A 16,378-nucleotide genomic window follows, 5' to 3' on the forward strand; every position below is an offset into this window, starting at 1 on the left:
CAGGGGCTCCATAGAAGTCCAATATATGGAGAGAAATCCTGAAATTTTTCCTCAAAAAACATAATTTCTTTACGACTGAAGAAAGAAAGCCACGAACATCTTAAATGACAAGAGGGTGACAGACTACATTATCTGTAAATTTTTTGTTTTGGAAGTGAACGCATTAGTAAAGTGAATGCATTAGTCTTTAAAATTAAGGTCTTCGAAAAATCATACAGCAACTTAGGAAACTGTAAAAAACATTTCTTGATAAATCAAGGATTATCCTTTTTTTCAGTTTTAACAACTTATACACTAAATAAAGACAATGGAAGACATGAATAAAGGATGAGTGAATAAATCTGAGCTGACTGGCAGCAGAAAATCAGAGTTAGTGGATATGAGGAATGCTATGATTGCTCGGTGAATCGGCTGGTCGAGTGACTCCTGCCCTCATGACGGGACGGTAATAAGCTTTTGTTAGAAAGCAAAGCTGTTGCTTAGAGACAGCGGCCACATGGGACAAGAAGCCAGCCAGAACACAATAACCACATCAGAGGATCCAGATGAGGACAGCAGGATGCTTCATTTCTTTATCAAGACATCAAATTTAGGAAACACGAAGAGATTCATTTAAATGCTCAAATCTTGTGAAATTAAACACTTGGATCCTGAGCAAACAAACTAATAAATATCGATTTTAAACAGCTGGGTGTAGCAAAATTGCTCACCTTGAACAATTAAAAGTTTAAGGGCATTATATAAAGCTATTTAACAGAATTACTGGGGCTAAAATCATTAGCAGCTTTTATTTCATCAGCAGAACATACCAGAGCTATCAAATAACTTAATGTGCATTTTAAAAGTCAAATGATTTAGTTTGAAGCATGGAAAATTACAGTATATACTAGAGATTTTTTTTTGTTTGTGTGTTTTTTTTTTTTTTTTAAATGTCAAAATTAACAAAAAATAATGTTTATATTCGCCATAACTTCTATATTTGTGCACTGAATAGAAAAAAGTCACCGGATTGTTCATTTACTATTACTGAAATACTATTATTTTATTAATATTTTAGGTTCATTTTTAGATTTTTATTCTTATAAAAATATACATTTCTATGTAGATTTGAATTAATGTATTTCACTTTTAGTTATTTTAGTACATCAAGTTAAACTAGTAGTATTAGGTTTATCTAACTATAATAACTTTGCATTACATACTAATTTGTTTATTTTTTTTTTTATGTCAGAATAAACATAAATAATCATCATATTTGCCATAACTTCTATATTTGTGCATTGAAGAGACAAAAAGCACTGGATTGTTCATGACATTAGTGTTAATTTACTATTATACGTTTTTTAAATTAATATTTAGTTTAAGTTTTAGTAATTTTGTTTTTGTCATATATACTTTTTCAATGCAGATTTTTATAATTTTTTTTATTAATATTTTAGGTTCATTTTTATATTTTCTGTTTTCTTTGTAATTTTACTTTTGGTTTTATATGTACACATTTAAATGTCTATATAGATTTTATTAATTTTACTTCAGTTTTAGTTATTTTAGTACATCAAGTTAAAGAGAAACACTGCATTGCAACTAGCTGAAGTGTGCATTTAAAAATGTACTTTTTAAAATTAATATTTAGTTTATTTTAGACACAAATGTTCATGGTTTTAGCTAAATCTAATAACTTTACATGACATACTAATTTATTTATTTTGTTTTAGTTATTTTAGTACATCAAGTAAAATTAAATAAAATGAGAAACTGCATTGCAGCTAGCGAAAGTATGTATTTAATTTTTTATTTTATTTAATATTACGTTTATTTTAGTTAATGTAACAAAGGTTTATAGTTTCAGCTAAATATAATAACTTTGCATGAAATACTAATTTATTTAGTTTTTGTTAAAAGCAGAAATAGTACCTATAGCCCTGCTACAGTGACCTATGAACTATATTATTACTGAACTGAGCGTAGTTTCTCCAAATGAAGGTCAACAGTGTTGTGATTTAATCAAATCACCCCTACAGGAGCTCAGCAAACAGAAACATGTCTAAACCTGCAGCTTCATCTTCCTCTGGATAATTAGCTTTCTTCTTTGGCCTGTCTGTGAGAACATGGTACATTTATAACAAAGAGTCCCTGTGCTGTGATGGGATTACCAGTGATCAACACAAAGACCTGGTAACCAGTGTTGTGACCGAGACGCTGTTAACTGGTGACCGATTAATGGAACACATGGGTGAGACACTAATAATAGTGTTAATGGGGCAACAGTCACTATGGTTTCAACATAAACCGTTTAAGTGCAATATACAGTGCCTTGCAAAAGTATTCATTTTTTTTCCACATTTTGTTTTGTTGCAGCATTATGTTAAACTGCTTTAAATTACTTTTTTCCCACATCAATCTACATTTCATACACCATAATGACAAAGCAACTTTGCAAATTTATTAGAAATAAAAAACTGAAAAGATCCCGTTGCATAAGTATTCATACCCTTTTAGCTCAGGAGCATTCATATTGCTTCTAGATGTAACTACACTTGGAGTAGAGTTAAACTGTGGCAAATTAATTTGAATGAGTCTGATTTAGAAAGGCACACACCTCTCAGAAAAGGTCTAACAGCTGAAAATGCATATCAGAGCAAAAACCAAGTCCTGAGGTCAAGATAACTGCCTGTAGAGCTCAGTGACAGTCTTGCGTTAAGGCAGTGATCTAGGGAAGAGTTCAGAAAAAAATCTGCTGCATTGAAGGTTCACAGAAGCATGTAGCCTCCATTATCCACAATGGAAGACGATTGGAACAACTAGGACTCTAGAAAATGTCTGCTAGCCCCCATCCAAGCTGACAGAGCTTGAGAGGTGAAAAGGTGAGGTAAAAAAGGCAGATAATTGCCAAATGCAGATGTGCAAAGCCTGTCACATCATACCCAAAAAGACTTGAGGCTGTAAAGGTGCTTCAACTAGGTACTGAGTTAAGGGTATGAATACTTATGCAATGTACTTATTTCAGTGTTTTATTTTTAATAAATTTGTAAAATTAGCAAATCTGGTTTTTGCTTTGCCATTATTATGGTGTATGGAGTGTAAATTGATGCGAGGAAAAACTAATTTAAAGCAGTTTAACATAATGCGGCAACAAAACGAAATTTGAAAAAAAATGAAGGGGTATGAATACTTTTGCAAGGCACTGTATATGAGTAGAGACGAGTTTCTTTCTTTTTTTTTTTGCAATGCAATGCAATGCAAATCGAATACTTTTACAAAAAAAAAGTATGAACAGGAATATGTCTGCATGCCATACCGTGTGTGTTTTGCATGTGGTGGGCGGCATACGGGCTGCTTCCTTCTCTCTGGTCCATCTGTAGATGGTAGCCCTGCTCTCGACCCGCCTGATGGAGGTCCTGCAGGGTCTGCGGCAGCGCTGAACGTCCGTGCCACACGTACAGATTCTTAGCCATTCTGCTCACCAGCATTAGAGACTCCAGTACGTTCACAATGTCGTAGATACGTCGCCTCTCAACACCTGCGTCACAGTTGCCAGTTACTACTTGCAATTTACTACTAAATGCAATTTTTATTTAATAGCATTTTTATGTTTGGAAGATGCATCAGAAGCACTTTCATATTGATTCCGTTCATGACTCTTATTTTGTGCATGAGAAGAAAGTAAATAGCGTTTGCTTTTCTATTATTAGCAATAGATTAATAAACGCTATAATACTTTCTCATGTAACATCAGAAATTCATCAGCAAACATGCATTTATTTGTGAAAAATACTACAGTACGATCAGAGAATCAAAGGCTTGCCATCTAATACAAATAAGTTTATTTTACATACATTTTTCAATATAAACAATTCTCAAATGATTTATTTAATTATTATGTAAAATATAAATACATTGATCTGTTTAATTTGTATTAAATTAATTACTTTTTAAATAACTCACTTCCAAATAATTTATTTCTAATTTTGTAAATATTATGTAAAATATTGCCAAAAAATCATTAGGATATTAAGTAAGGATCAGGTTCCATGAAGATATTTTGTAAATTTCCTACTGTTAATATATCTCAATTTAATATTTGATTAATATGCATTGCTAAGAACTTAATTTGGACAACTTTAAAGGCGATTTTCTCAATATTTTGATTTTTTTGCACCCTCAGATTCCAGATTTTCTAAACCATACCTTAATGGAAAGCTTATTTATGAATCTTATGACTGGTTTTTGTGGTCCAGGGTCACATATATCTACTTTATATTGGCCCTTCTGCCCCTCTTCTCTCTGTGATATCGAACAGGATTTGATTCAGTATAGGAGTTATTTTCTCTTACCCAAGCGTGTGGCCACCTCATCCAGAGAAATATTGATGATCTCAGAGGTTTCTGGGTAATCAGGGTACAAGGCCAGAAATTTCTGACACAAAAGCCCCAAACTCTTCTGTTTGCGACTGGGTCTCCTCTCAGAATCGTCCAACGCTTCATACTGCAAAACAGAGAGATACAACCAGCTAAGTCTACTGAACATATTTAAGATGAATTGTGTGTTTAAGTTTCCAAACATCACACTGATTTAGACTAATTCTTTTCATACCTGACACGAGTCGTCAAGTTCTTCCTCTTCATCCTCCTCTATTGCCTTCTCTTCATTTTCAATGGGTCTAAAGAGGGTTTTCTTCATCTCCCTGTCCCGGATATCTGGGCTAGCAGCGCTGATCAGCATTTTTAGGTTGGCTGTTGGGGTCCAGGGGTCCGGATGGACCTTCTCCACATGTTTAATAGGGGTTATATGGGCAATATCTGGGCTGGAAACTCTCCTAAGTCCATTCACAGCTGCTGTCTCGCACTTCAGTGGTGTCATTTTTCTTCGGTCCATGCAGATGTTCTCCTGAAATCATGGGTAGAAGTTAATCTAATGGGGCAGTAGATGTATTGCAAACAAAAATAATGCTTTAATTACATTTAGATGTCTTACTTTCTGGTCATTCTTGTTGCCAGTATCATCTGAGCCTGTCTTATTCACTAGCGTCCTCGCACTAAGCAAATCCTTTAAAGTTAAACACTTCATCTCCATCTAAAAAAACCCCAGAAAAATCATTTGTCATTAGATGCTATTAGTAAATTAGTTCATGTAGATGATGAGTTAATACGTGACCCTGGACTACAAAACCAGCCCAAAGTAGCACATGTATATTTGTAGCAATAGCCAAAAATACATTGTGTAGGTCAAAATTATCGATTTTCTTATGCCAAAAATCATTAGGATATTAAGTAAAGATCATGTTTGCACATTTCCAACCATAAATATATCAAAAAAAGTTTTGATTAGTAATATGCATTGCTAAGTAGCTCACTTGGACAAATCTAAAAGCAATTTCCTTAATATTTAGATTGTTTTGCACCCTCAGATTTCAGATTTTCAAATAGTTGTATCCTAACAAACCATATATCAATGAAAAGCTTATTTATTTACAGCTTAATGGCTCTTATGACTGGTTTTGCATTGTTATTACTATGTAATACCAACAATTTTACATTATATAGTATATATCTGCTTGAATTCCATATCTGAGTATGAATATACTAATATGTGTAAAGTATGAATGTGATGTATGTTACTTACTAATGAAGTTATTATAACATGATGCCAAGTTATTCAAACACTGCTAGATAATAACACTACATTATTATAACGAAAGACCATAATGTAATGACTAATGATCACATGATTCTCAAAAAGTGATCTGATCTGATGATGGTGGCAAGATTTTGGCGCAAATATTTCACCAGTTGCCTGGTAACGAAATCAGATTTTCAGAAGAAAAAAATATAACGATTAAACGTTTGAAATAATTTACATTAATATGATTGTCACGATATTTTATGTTTTATTTTACATTGTTTTGTAGGAGTTAAGCAGGATGCTTATAATATTAAAAACCCTTTTATATACATCCTCCTTTTCTGAATATTTGAATACTAATAAAATGTTTGTCAGTAAAACTCAAACTTGAGTTTGAAGAGATCATTTATATGATTTTTACATTAGTCAGATAGTAATGTTAACTTTATATTCTTACCTTAAACTTCCGTCCTTGATTAAGGAAATCCTGAAAACGTAAATAAGTCCTTTGCAAAAGGTGATCGCTTCTTTTCCTTCTTAAATAAACATCATTTTCTTTCTAAATAAGAAGATCTGAGCTTATTTCAGTCGTACCTCTGGTCAAGCGAATATGAATCACCCGCTAAAGCTTGTTTTCTGGCGCTCTGAAGAGTTACACCAGCTCTCAGCCAATCACGTCGCTGCTATGCAAATATATCAACGGCGATTGGCCGAACGAGGAGGAAATGCCTCAGAGCGCCTCTCTTAGCCAATCAGAGACGCGCTCTGACCAAGCCTGTGGGGGTTTGTTGGCGGGGCAGTCGGCGCGCTGTGGGCGCGCGCTCTTCTTGATGTGCTTCTGAGGTTATTACAGGCGCGCCTCAGGTTTTAACTCAGCGGGGACATAATTAATCACCACAGATGATTAATTGCCATTATATCAATGGCGAATGTCTCCTGGCTGCTTTTAATGACAGTCTCAGGCAGGAACAAAAGGTGAGTGACACAGGTGGGGTTTTGGCGCGACTGAGGGGTTTGTCGCGCGAAGGAGTGTAATATGAGAGGATCCCAACACCCACAAACTACCCCCACATAAGCCTACTTTCAACGTCATGAACACAAAAATAGAATATTTTATCTAACAATAGAGTAAGACATACAGAAATACTGTATCTAGCCTTCTTACTAACTAATAAACATGTTTAAACCCAATAAAACAGGTCAAATGTCATAAACATAAGTAACAATACTTTTAACCTAACGTACATGTGACCCTGGACCACAAAACCAGTCAAAAGGTAGATTAAATAAGCTTTTATAAGCTTTCCATTAATAAATGGTTTGTTATATTTGGCCCGAGATACAACTATTTGAAAATCTGTAATCTGAGGGTGCTAAAAAGTCTAAATATTGAGAAAATCAGCTTTAAAGTTGTCCAAATTAAGTTAGCAATGCACATTACTATTCAAAGAGGGGCAGATGACCAATATAAAGTACGTATATGTGTCCCTGGACCACAAAACCAGCCATAAGGGTCATAAATTAGCTTTCCATTGATGTATGGTTTGTTAGGATAGGACAATATTTGAAAATCTGTAATCTGAGGGTGTAATAAAAATCAAAATATTGAGAAAATTATCTTTAAAGTTGTCCAAATGAAGTCAGTAATGCACATTACTAATCAAAGAGGGGCAGATGACCAATATAAAGTACATATATGTGTCCCTGGACCACAAAACCAGCCATAAGGGTCATAAATTAGCTTTCTATTGATGTATGGTTTGTTAGAATAGGACAATATTTGAAAATCTGTAATCTGAGGGTGTAATAAAAATCAAAATATTGAGAAATTCATCTTTAAAGTTGTCCAAATTAAGTCAATGTACACTACTAATCAAAGAGGGGCAGATGAGGGTCATAAATTAGCTTTCCATTGAACTAAAAAACTATGTAAAATCAAATCAATACCATATATTAATTCATGTAATTGTGCATTTTTCTTCAGTTCAGTTTTTTTTAAAACATAATTTCTACATAAATTTCTATGTCATTACATAAATATGTGTGTTGCATCAACTTGGATTTTTTTTTAATATATAAGAAACTGATCAACCGAAAAAAAATTTTTTTCCTTAAAAAAAAAATACAGTAAATTTTTTTATTAATATATAATAAATGATTTACTAAATGCAATTAAATAGTTTTTTTGTTTTTCTAAATGCACAAAAATGCTTTCTTTTTTCCTTAACAATATATATATATATATATATATATATATATATATATATATATATATATATATAATTGATACTGATATATATTATCAGATTATTGCTTTTTTAAATTATTTCAGCAGATGTCAAATCTTTTTCTAATCTATATTTAAGGTCTTCATCCTCTGACTGCATTTGAGAGAGCTGAGATACAAGAAGACACCGGGTAAGGCTTAATTTCCATTTTACATAGATTTTAATAATCTGTATGTATTTGTTTGGGTGCATGTTACATTTCATCATCTTTAAAGTCATGTATATGTCAAGATCAGTTATTTAGTTGAGGCCAAATGTGCACTGCAATGCTACAGCAAAGTAAAATAATTCAGACTAACTGTCCGTCTAAATCCATTTAATTTTTCAAGGAGTGGTTAGTCAAGTGGATGAATCACATTTGCATGATTATGCAAAACTGGCGAGGATGACAAGTTGAATTACTGGCAAGTCCACAGACACATATTAAACAGTAAAATCTGGGATTGCTCTGTGTAGGTCAAATAAAACTGTGAAAAGAGAGCGTAAGATGGAGACAGACATGAAAAGAGGATTTCCTGTCTCTGAAGATTGGCTGAAGTGGCCCTGGTGGCAAAAGAAAAGACTTTGAGGATTCACAGACAGGAAGAACTGAACCAGAACCAGAGCTGAATATTAAGAGGCAGCTTATTATTCACCAGGCTTACAGTAATACAGCTGACAGCCTGTAATGTACTATTAACCAGTGTTATGCCTCTTAACCTATTGTGTAGCGTACTTCTAACTTAAAGGAGCTCAAAAACTCCATCTATTGTTATTTAAAATTGTATGATAGTGATAAATACAAGTCCTTTTTAAAGCAGCATTGTCAGAAATCATTGCATTAATTTGATAAAAATTGTCATTGCAAAAAAAGCATTCATAAATGAAAACATGTGAAAAGCTAATTTGTCAGAGATATAATTAAGCTATAAATCCAAACCTGAATGAGACGTCTGTGATGAAGGCATAAGATATTCTTTAATCATTTACATACTGTTTTTAGTAATAATTTTGCACACTGTGGCACCCAGCAAAACATTATTTTTTGTCATTATTATTCTTATTAAACCCAGTAGTAACCAAACAACCCATAAAATACATTGCAAACCTTTACATATTGATTTCCGACTTCAACCAAACAATCATTATAATGTTATGAAATATATCTTATGACAAATTGTCTACATCAGGGGTTTTCAAACCTGTCCTGGAGCCTCCCCTGCCCTGCACATTTTGCTTGTCTCTCTCATCTAATACACCTGATTCAAATCATCAGCTCATTAGTAGAGACTGCAAGACCTGAATTGGGTGTGCCTAATAAGGGAGACATACAAAATGTGCAGGGCAGGGGAGGCTCCAGGACAGGTTTGAAAACCCCTGGTCTACATTATTCTGATAAGACAGGGCTCTGTTTGCAGATCCTATGAGACACTTGTGGCCTTCTGCAGCAGCTGGAGCATGATGGGATACACCGGGGCAAACTCCTTCCCCTGCCTGGCTCGGACAGACTGAACGTATGCCTCCAGAGCCCCTCTGCAACAAAGGAAAGTCACTTTTTAAATTACATTCACTAAGGGAAAAGCTGTATTTTCTCCAGAGCACCACTAGAGAGAGCTGATGGTGCACTGAGAAATTCAGTTCTGGTCTGAAATCCTGAATTAGTATGAGTTTCTATGATTAGGGATTTTTAATAATCATTTTAGAAACTCTGCACACATAAAATGCAATTTCTAGCCTGTGAAATAATTTAGAACTGAGCATAACCAGAAAAATGTATATGCACTTAAGAAATGTCAAGATTCTCATAATAATGGAAAACCTGGAAATGTAAAATTGATGGAAAAATCATGGAAATAAAAAAACTAAAAAACTAAAAAAATAAATAAAAACTATGGATATATCATTGAAATTTTCATAGTGACTAAATATTTGTAATAGAAAACATAAATTTATGCATTGCATCAACTTGGACATGTTTTATTAATTTGTAAGAAACTGATTTTACTAAATGTAATAAAAAAATATTTCTAAATGCCCCCGAACTATTTGTATATATGTATATACTTTTATTTTCTATTAATACAATACTACTGTAATACATAAATATATGCATTGTATCAACTTGGAAATTTTTTAAATAATAATATATAAGAAACTGATTTTACTAAATGCAATCTAAATTTTTTCTTTTTTTCTAAATGAAAAAAATAATAATATAATTTTAAAAAGTACAGTAAAATAAATAAGAAACTGATTTTATTAAATGCAATCTAAGAAACTTTTTTCTAAATGCACAAAAACAAATATATATATAAGAAACTGATTTTACTAAATGCATCCTAAAATGTTTTTTTCTTTTTTTTTAAATGCATAAAAAAAGTATATATATATATATATATATATATATATATATATATATATATATATATACACACACACACACACACACACACACACACACACACACACACACACATACATTATTAATAGAACACCAATAGAATACATAAATATATGCATTGTATCAACTTGGAAATTTTTTAAATAATAATATATAAGAAACTGATTTTACTAAATGCAATCTAAATTTTTTCTTTTTTTTCTAAATGCAAAAAATAAAAAATAAATAAAATAAATAAATATATATATATATATATATATATATATATATATATATATATATAAAATTAAAAAATACTGTAGACATTTAAATAAATATATAAGAAACTGATTTTATTAAATGCAATCTAAACAATTTTTTTTCTAAATGCACAAAAACAAATATATATATATTTTTTTGCTTAATTATTACTTCATAGAAATGCATTAGTTATATTATTATTTTTTATTACAATTCCTTAATATTTAGGTTTTCTGTGATTGTGGGAACCCTGACAGTTCTAGTTTGACAGGTATTATAGCCAAAAGCAAACAGGTGTTAGTTTTCCACCAGAGGGTGTCACTGGGAATGTTTATTGTAAAAGTGCTAGCAATGGTAAATTACAGTTGAAATTTTAAGTGTCAGATCTTACCTAATAAGAGTGAGACGGTCTTTTTCCGATGGATGATCATCCAGCCACTGAGAATAGCGAGAGATGGACCACTCTGCTCTCTGTTTATAAAGGAAAAAGCAATATTAGTCGTACATAAGAGCTCTACAAATCCACCCATGCTAAAGCTATTTTAGAGAACCCTCATTTTGTAAAATGCCTAAAAATATCTTAATTTTTTCCAGTCCGAGCACTCAAAATGAAATGTGTCATTTAGCAGAAGCTTTTATCTAAAGCAGCTTACAGTAGGTCAGTCACAGGGACAGTCGCGACGGGGCGACTTGAGGTGAATTGCCCCGCTCAAGGGCATAATAAACAGGATCTGACCTCAGAAACCTTTTGCTTGCTAACACCCGAACCTAAAACCTCAATCCTTGAGGATCTATAACCAAGAGGTTTTCATCTCTCCACATTAGTGCAGCTGTGTGTGTGTGTGTGTGTTTATGTGTGTGTGTACCTGATGTGGTGATTTGAGTTCAGCCGGGGCACGAGTGAACAGGAAATGCAATATGGTGCTGTATGGAATCAAATCTCCCAGCGCTTGACTGCTAGCGATGTGCTCACTCGTTTGAAACAGCAGCGGTCTGAAACAGAGACAAATATATTGATATTCACTGGGAATCACAATTTGTGTGCAATTTAGAGCCTGAAATGAATGCTGAAGATCTGGAAGGTAGGTGCATATGGAAAAAAGTCCAATGAAATTCACCAAATGTCTGTGACATGTTAAAATGGAGCTCAAATGCCATTCTCCAGCGGGTTCACAGCAGATATCTACTCACTGCTGACAAGATGCAAATGATATTTCAGTAACAGGAAAAAAAAGTCCTAGTTTCAATCACATCTGAGATTTATTTTGGTGCCAGTGCAGTGCTCGAATACAATATAAGATCATTTTAACTACACCACTGTTGTCATAAATGCAAAACAATGCATTTTTTGTTAAAAAAAGTAATATGTATTATCACTCTCCAAACACAAATTGTACATCCTTTACATGTAAACATATGCAGTCCTTGAATACAATATAATGAGAAATGTAAATTGATCTTATTATGAGGCTTATTTTAAAAAAATGTTATCGTTTACCTGAAAATTGAAAGTTAAAAAAGCATATCTTTTCTCAACAAACTGCAGTAAGTACTTAATCATTGCTATAAGACAATATAACAATTGTTTAAAAATGCATCACTATTTTCATAAATAAAAAAACAATGCAAGTCTAAGCATTTTATTTAAGATGTATTAAAAGCACAGGTCTCAACAAGCTGCGGTAAGTACAACTCATGCAGTCCTCGAATACAATACAATACAATGAGATTCTGAACTGAATCTTATAATGACTCTTATTTAAAATAGTTTTAAATGGAGCACTATTTTTATAACTGAAAAAAATGCAAGTCTTTGCATCTTTGCATTCAAAAGTTATCATTCACAAGACGAAAATCGTACATCCAATTGCATAGTAAGTAAAAGCACACTTTTTCTCAACAAACTGTGGTAAGTATAGCTTTTTTAATATATATTTTTTAATTGCATCACTATTTTCATTCATGGATGCACAACGGACAGGTCTCAACAAGCTGCAGTAAGTATATTTTAAACAGTCCTCAAATGCAATACAAGGAGACTGTAAATTGAATCTTATTATGAGTCTTATTTAGAATAATTTTAAGTGCAGCACTATTTTTATATATATATACACAAATACAAGTACACTTTTTCAGAAGTTATCGTTCACAAGCCAAAAATTGTACATCCAACTGTGTAGTAAGTAAAAGCACACTTTTTCAACAAACTGCACTGTAGCTTGTGCAATGCTACTTGATCTTAGCTTGAAGACAATATAATTTTTTTTAATCGCATCACTATTTTCATTAATGGAAAACAATGCACAGGTCACAACAAGCTGAGGTAAGTATACTTTATACAGTCCTCCGTTGCAATACAACGAGACGAAATTAAATCTTATTATGAGTCTTATTTAAAATAATTTTAAATGCACCACTGTTTTGATAAATTGAAAATAATGCAAGTCTTTGCATTTTTTCAAACATTATTGTTCGATGCTGAAAATCGTACATCCGGTTGCATAAGTAAAAGCACACCTTTTCTCAACCAGTTGTAAGTACAGCTTGTGCAATGCTATATTGATATATTTTTTTTAATTGCATCACTATTTTCATAAATAGAAAATGATGCAAGTCTGCGAATGCAATATAATAAGATTGTAAATTGAATCTTATGTGTCTTATTTAAAGTAATTTTAAATGCACAACTATTTTCATAAACTTTTCCATGGGAAGAAACTGCAAGACAACTGCAAGATAATGATTTTGCATCACTAATGAATTGCATCACTATTTTCATAAATAGAAAACAATGCAATTCTATGCATTTTATTTAATATGTATTATCGTTCACCAGCCAATATACATATATGTAAAAGTAAAAGCACAGTAAGTGATAGTCTAACCAGTTTTGCTCAGCCAGCAATAAAGGGGTGCATTAACAAGGATGCAAAATACAGAAGCCTCTACAATAGTAATAGTAGTACTGGTATTTCCATAGCAAAGATCCTTATGTGCAAACCAAGCCAACAGAGAAAAAAGGTCACAAAAATCACAAGACACTTTCATGAATCAACTCCAAATTTAAACACATATCTAGAGGGTAACTATGTCCCTGTACTCTATTAGCTGCGAGGCTCTATTTAATCAAACAAGTTTATGAGCATGAAAAAGAAACCAATGTCATTTACAAGTCGCAGCTCTGTTCGGGTCAAAAATTTCATTACTTGCCGTCTACGGTCCCTCAACAGTGATCAAACGAGACAAATATCTCCATAGTAATAATTGTTATCTCTATCTTTGGGCTCTCTTGTAATAACATCTTTCCCCTGTGGTTGCCATGCATCATTTTGCATGCTTACACACACGCTCATTGAGTAAAATAAAGTTGCTCGTGGGGAATCGGCCCTTGCTCATGAGGGATCCATGCACGGCAATCGCTCCCAGAGCTGGCATAGATGGCAGCGGTTTAATTTGATTAGCTATCCTGTGAGACCTCACTGGTGTTTATTAGATTGCCTGGAGGAAGTATGGAGAAAGCATGCTGCCTTAATCAAACTTGAACGTTAAGTTGTTCATAACATGAGGCACCAGTGCAGTGAACTATAAAAACTTAAATGCCAACTTCCTTTCTGGTCCAACAACAAAACATTAACACATCTCTGTTCACATTTATGCATAATTGCAAAGAGTTTGAAACAAAAAAACATGCAAGTTATTACATTCTAATGAAAGATTACGACAAATAAATTTCATTTGGAACGACGTGCAACGATAAATCAAGACCAAGACTAAGGAGCTGTCATGAGTCAACCACAAAAACAACAAAGGAGCAACGGAAGGTGAGCATTAGAGTATTATCCGGACACATAATTTGACACTGACTTCTCCTCAGCTAATCAGACGAGCATCTACATTAATAACCTTCCTTTCTCTCTCTCTCTTGTTAATTAACAGCAATTTTCAGAGGGAAGACTCCAGGCGACCTCTTTGTCTCAGCAGGGGAAGGACGGAGACAAAGTATAACACAAATTGAGAGCGTTTGTGTGAAAAATAGACACAAAATCACTCTGAGTGTGTGACTTCAGGAACTGTGTGCAGTCACTCGAGGACAGGAAGATAAAGTCACCTGACATCATCCAGACTGTAAATAAAGACTCACCTGAAAGATCGCAGAAGACGGTACGCTTTACCCAGGTCTGAAACACGTCTGCAGAGAGGAGCCACGGCCAACTCCATCTGTAACAGATGCAAAGAAAGTCAGCGTTTTCCAGAAAACTAAATGTTTTTTGTAGCTTTTTTGGAACTTGACATCCCCATTTACTTTGTGTTTCTTGGTCAAAAGAAAGTTATATACTGATATGGAATGATATAAGGGTGAGTATTAATTATTTGGTCTAAAGGCACCATATATATGACCCTGGACCACAAATCCAAATTGAGGTTTATTTATCACATCTGAAAACATCTGAAAGCAGAATAAATAAGCTTTACTTTGATATATGTGACCCTGGACCACAAAACCAGTCATAAGGTTAAATTTGACAAAACTGAGATATATACATCATATGACAGCTCAATAAATAAGCTTTCTATTGATGTATGGTTTGTTAGGATAGGACAATATTTGGCCGAGATACATCTATTTGAAAATCTGAAATCTAAGGGTACAACAAAATCAAAATACTGAGAAAATCACCTTTAAAGTTGTCCAAATTAAGTTCTTAACAATGCATATTACTAATCAAAAATTACATTTGGATAGGTTTACAGTAGGAATTTTACAAAAAAATCTTCATGGAACATCTTTACTTAATTTCCTATTGATTTTTGACATAAAAGAAAAATCAATAATTTTGACCCATACAATGTATTTTTGGCTATTGCTACAAATATACCCCAGCGACTTAAGACTGGTTTTGTGGTCCAGGGTCACATATGGTTTGTTAGGATAGGACAATATTTGGACAGCTATTTGGGAATCTGAGAGTGCAAAAAAATCTAAATATTAAAAAAAAAACACTTTTAAGCACTTAGCAATGCATATAACTAATCAATTTATATATTAACGGTAGGAAATTTACAAAATATCTTTATGGATCTTTATTCAATATCCTAATGATTTTTGGCATAAAAAAATCGATAATTTTGACCCATACAATATATTTTTGGCTATTGCTACAAATATACCCTTTCTACTTGAGACTGGTTTTGTGGTCCAGGGTTTTGAGAGAAGTGAATTTTCAGTGGATAAAGGCTTTATTATTGCTCTGTTTCTCACAGAAAACCTAATGTATGAAATCAGAAGACTTCAGAAAAACAACTTTGATGGTGTTTTTTTATGTTATTTTGGAGCCTGAAAGCCCCAGTTTCCATTTACTGTGCTTTTCAGTGATGAAAAAGTTGAATACAGATTTAAACAACATTAAGGTAAGTTTTCGATCTCAAATGAATTATTTGGTTTGAAGGCACCATGCATTTAATTTGAGAGCTACAGTGGGCTGAATTTTCAGTGAATGAATGCTTATATTTTGCTTGTTTTTCACAGAAAGCTAATGCACAACATCAGAAAACTTCAGGACAGTTTTAATGGTGTTTTTTGTCATTTTGGAGTTTGACAGCCACAGTTCCCCATTTACATTGTGTTTAATTGATGAAAGAAATCTGAATATGGATTTTAAACAACACAAGGGTGAGTTTTATTTTGAATTAATTATTTGGTATAAACATACAATACATTTGATTTGAGAGCTATGGTGAATTTTCACAGAAAAGCTAATGAATGAAGTCAGAAGACTTAAGAAAAATGATTTTGATGGTGTTTTTTCATGTTATTTTGGTGCTTGATAGCTCCAGTTTCCATTTTCTG

At 33.0% G+C, this 16,378-nt stretch overlaps 2 protein-coding genes across 2 annotated transcripts in view; both read right to left on the reverse strand.

Moving 5' to 3' along the window:
• Positions 1-2,015: 2,015 nt before the first annotated feature.
• Positions 2,016-5,069, reverse strand: LOC141333438 (transcription factor E2F7-like). Its single transcript, XM_073838453.1, has 5 exons — positions 4,975-5,069; positions 4,594-4,887; positions 4,335-4,485; positions 3,299-3,520; positions 2,016-2,098 (listed from the first exon to the last, which is right to left on the reverse strand). The coding sequence occupies exons 1-5, from the start codon at positions 5,065-5,067 to the stop codon at positions 2,016-2,018; spliced, it is 843 nt and encodes a 280-aa protein (XP_073694554.1). The 5' UTR covers positions 5,068-5,069.
• Positions 5,070-9,193: 4,124 nt separating this feature from the next.
• Positions 9,194-16,378, reverse strand: part of LOC141333496 (conserved oligomeric Golgi complex subunit 5-like) — a 104,592-nt gene continuing 97,407 nt past the window's right edge. The window contains exons 19-22 of the mRNA XM_073838515.1: positions 14,672-14,748; positions 11,397-11,523; positions 10,922-11,001; positions 9,194-9,422 (exon numbers count right to left, since the gene is read on the reverse strand). Coding sequence (XP_073694616.1) covers positions 9,311-9,422; positions 10,922-11,001; positions 11,397-11,523; positions 14,672-14,748 — 396 coding nt within the window. The 3' untranslated portion in view covers positions 9,194-9,310. The remainder of the gene's footprint in view (positions 9,423-10,921; positions 11,002-11,396; positions 11,524-14,671; positions 14,749-16,378) is intronic.

Source organism: Garra rufa, chromosome 4, assembly GCF_049309525.1.
Source record: "Garra rufa chromosome 4, GarRuf1.0, whole genome shotgun sequence".
Lineage (NCBI taxonomy): Eukaryota > Metazoa > Chordata > Actinopteri > Cypriniformes > Cyprinidae > Garra > Garra rufa.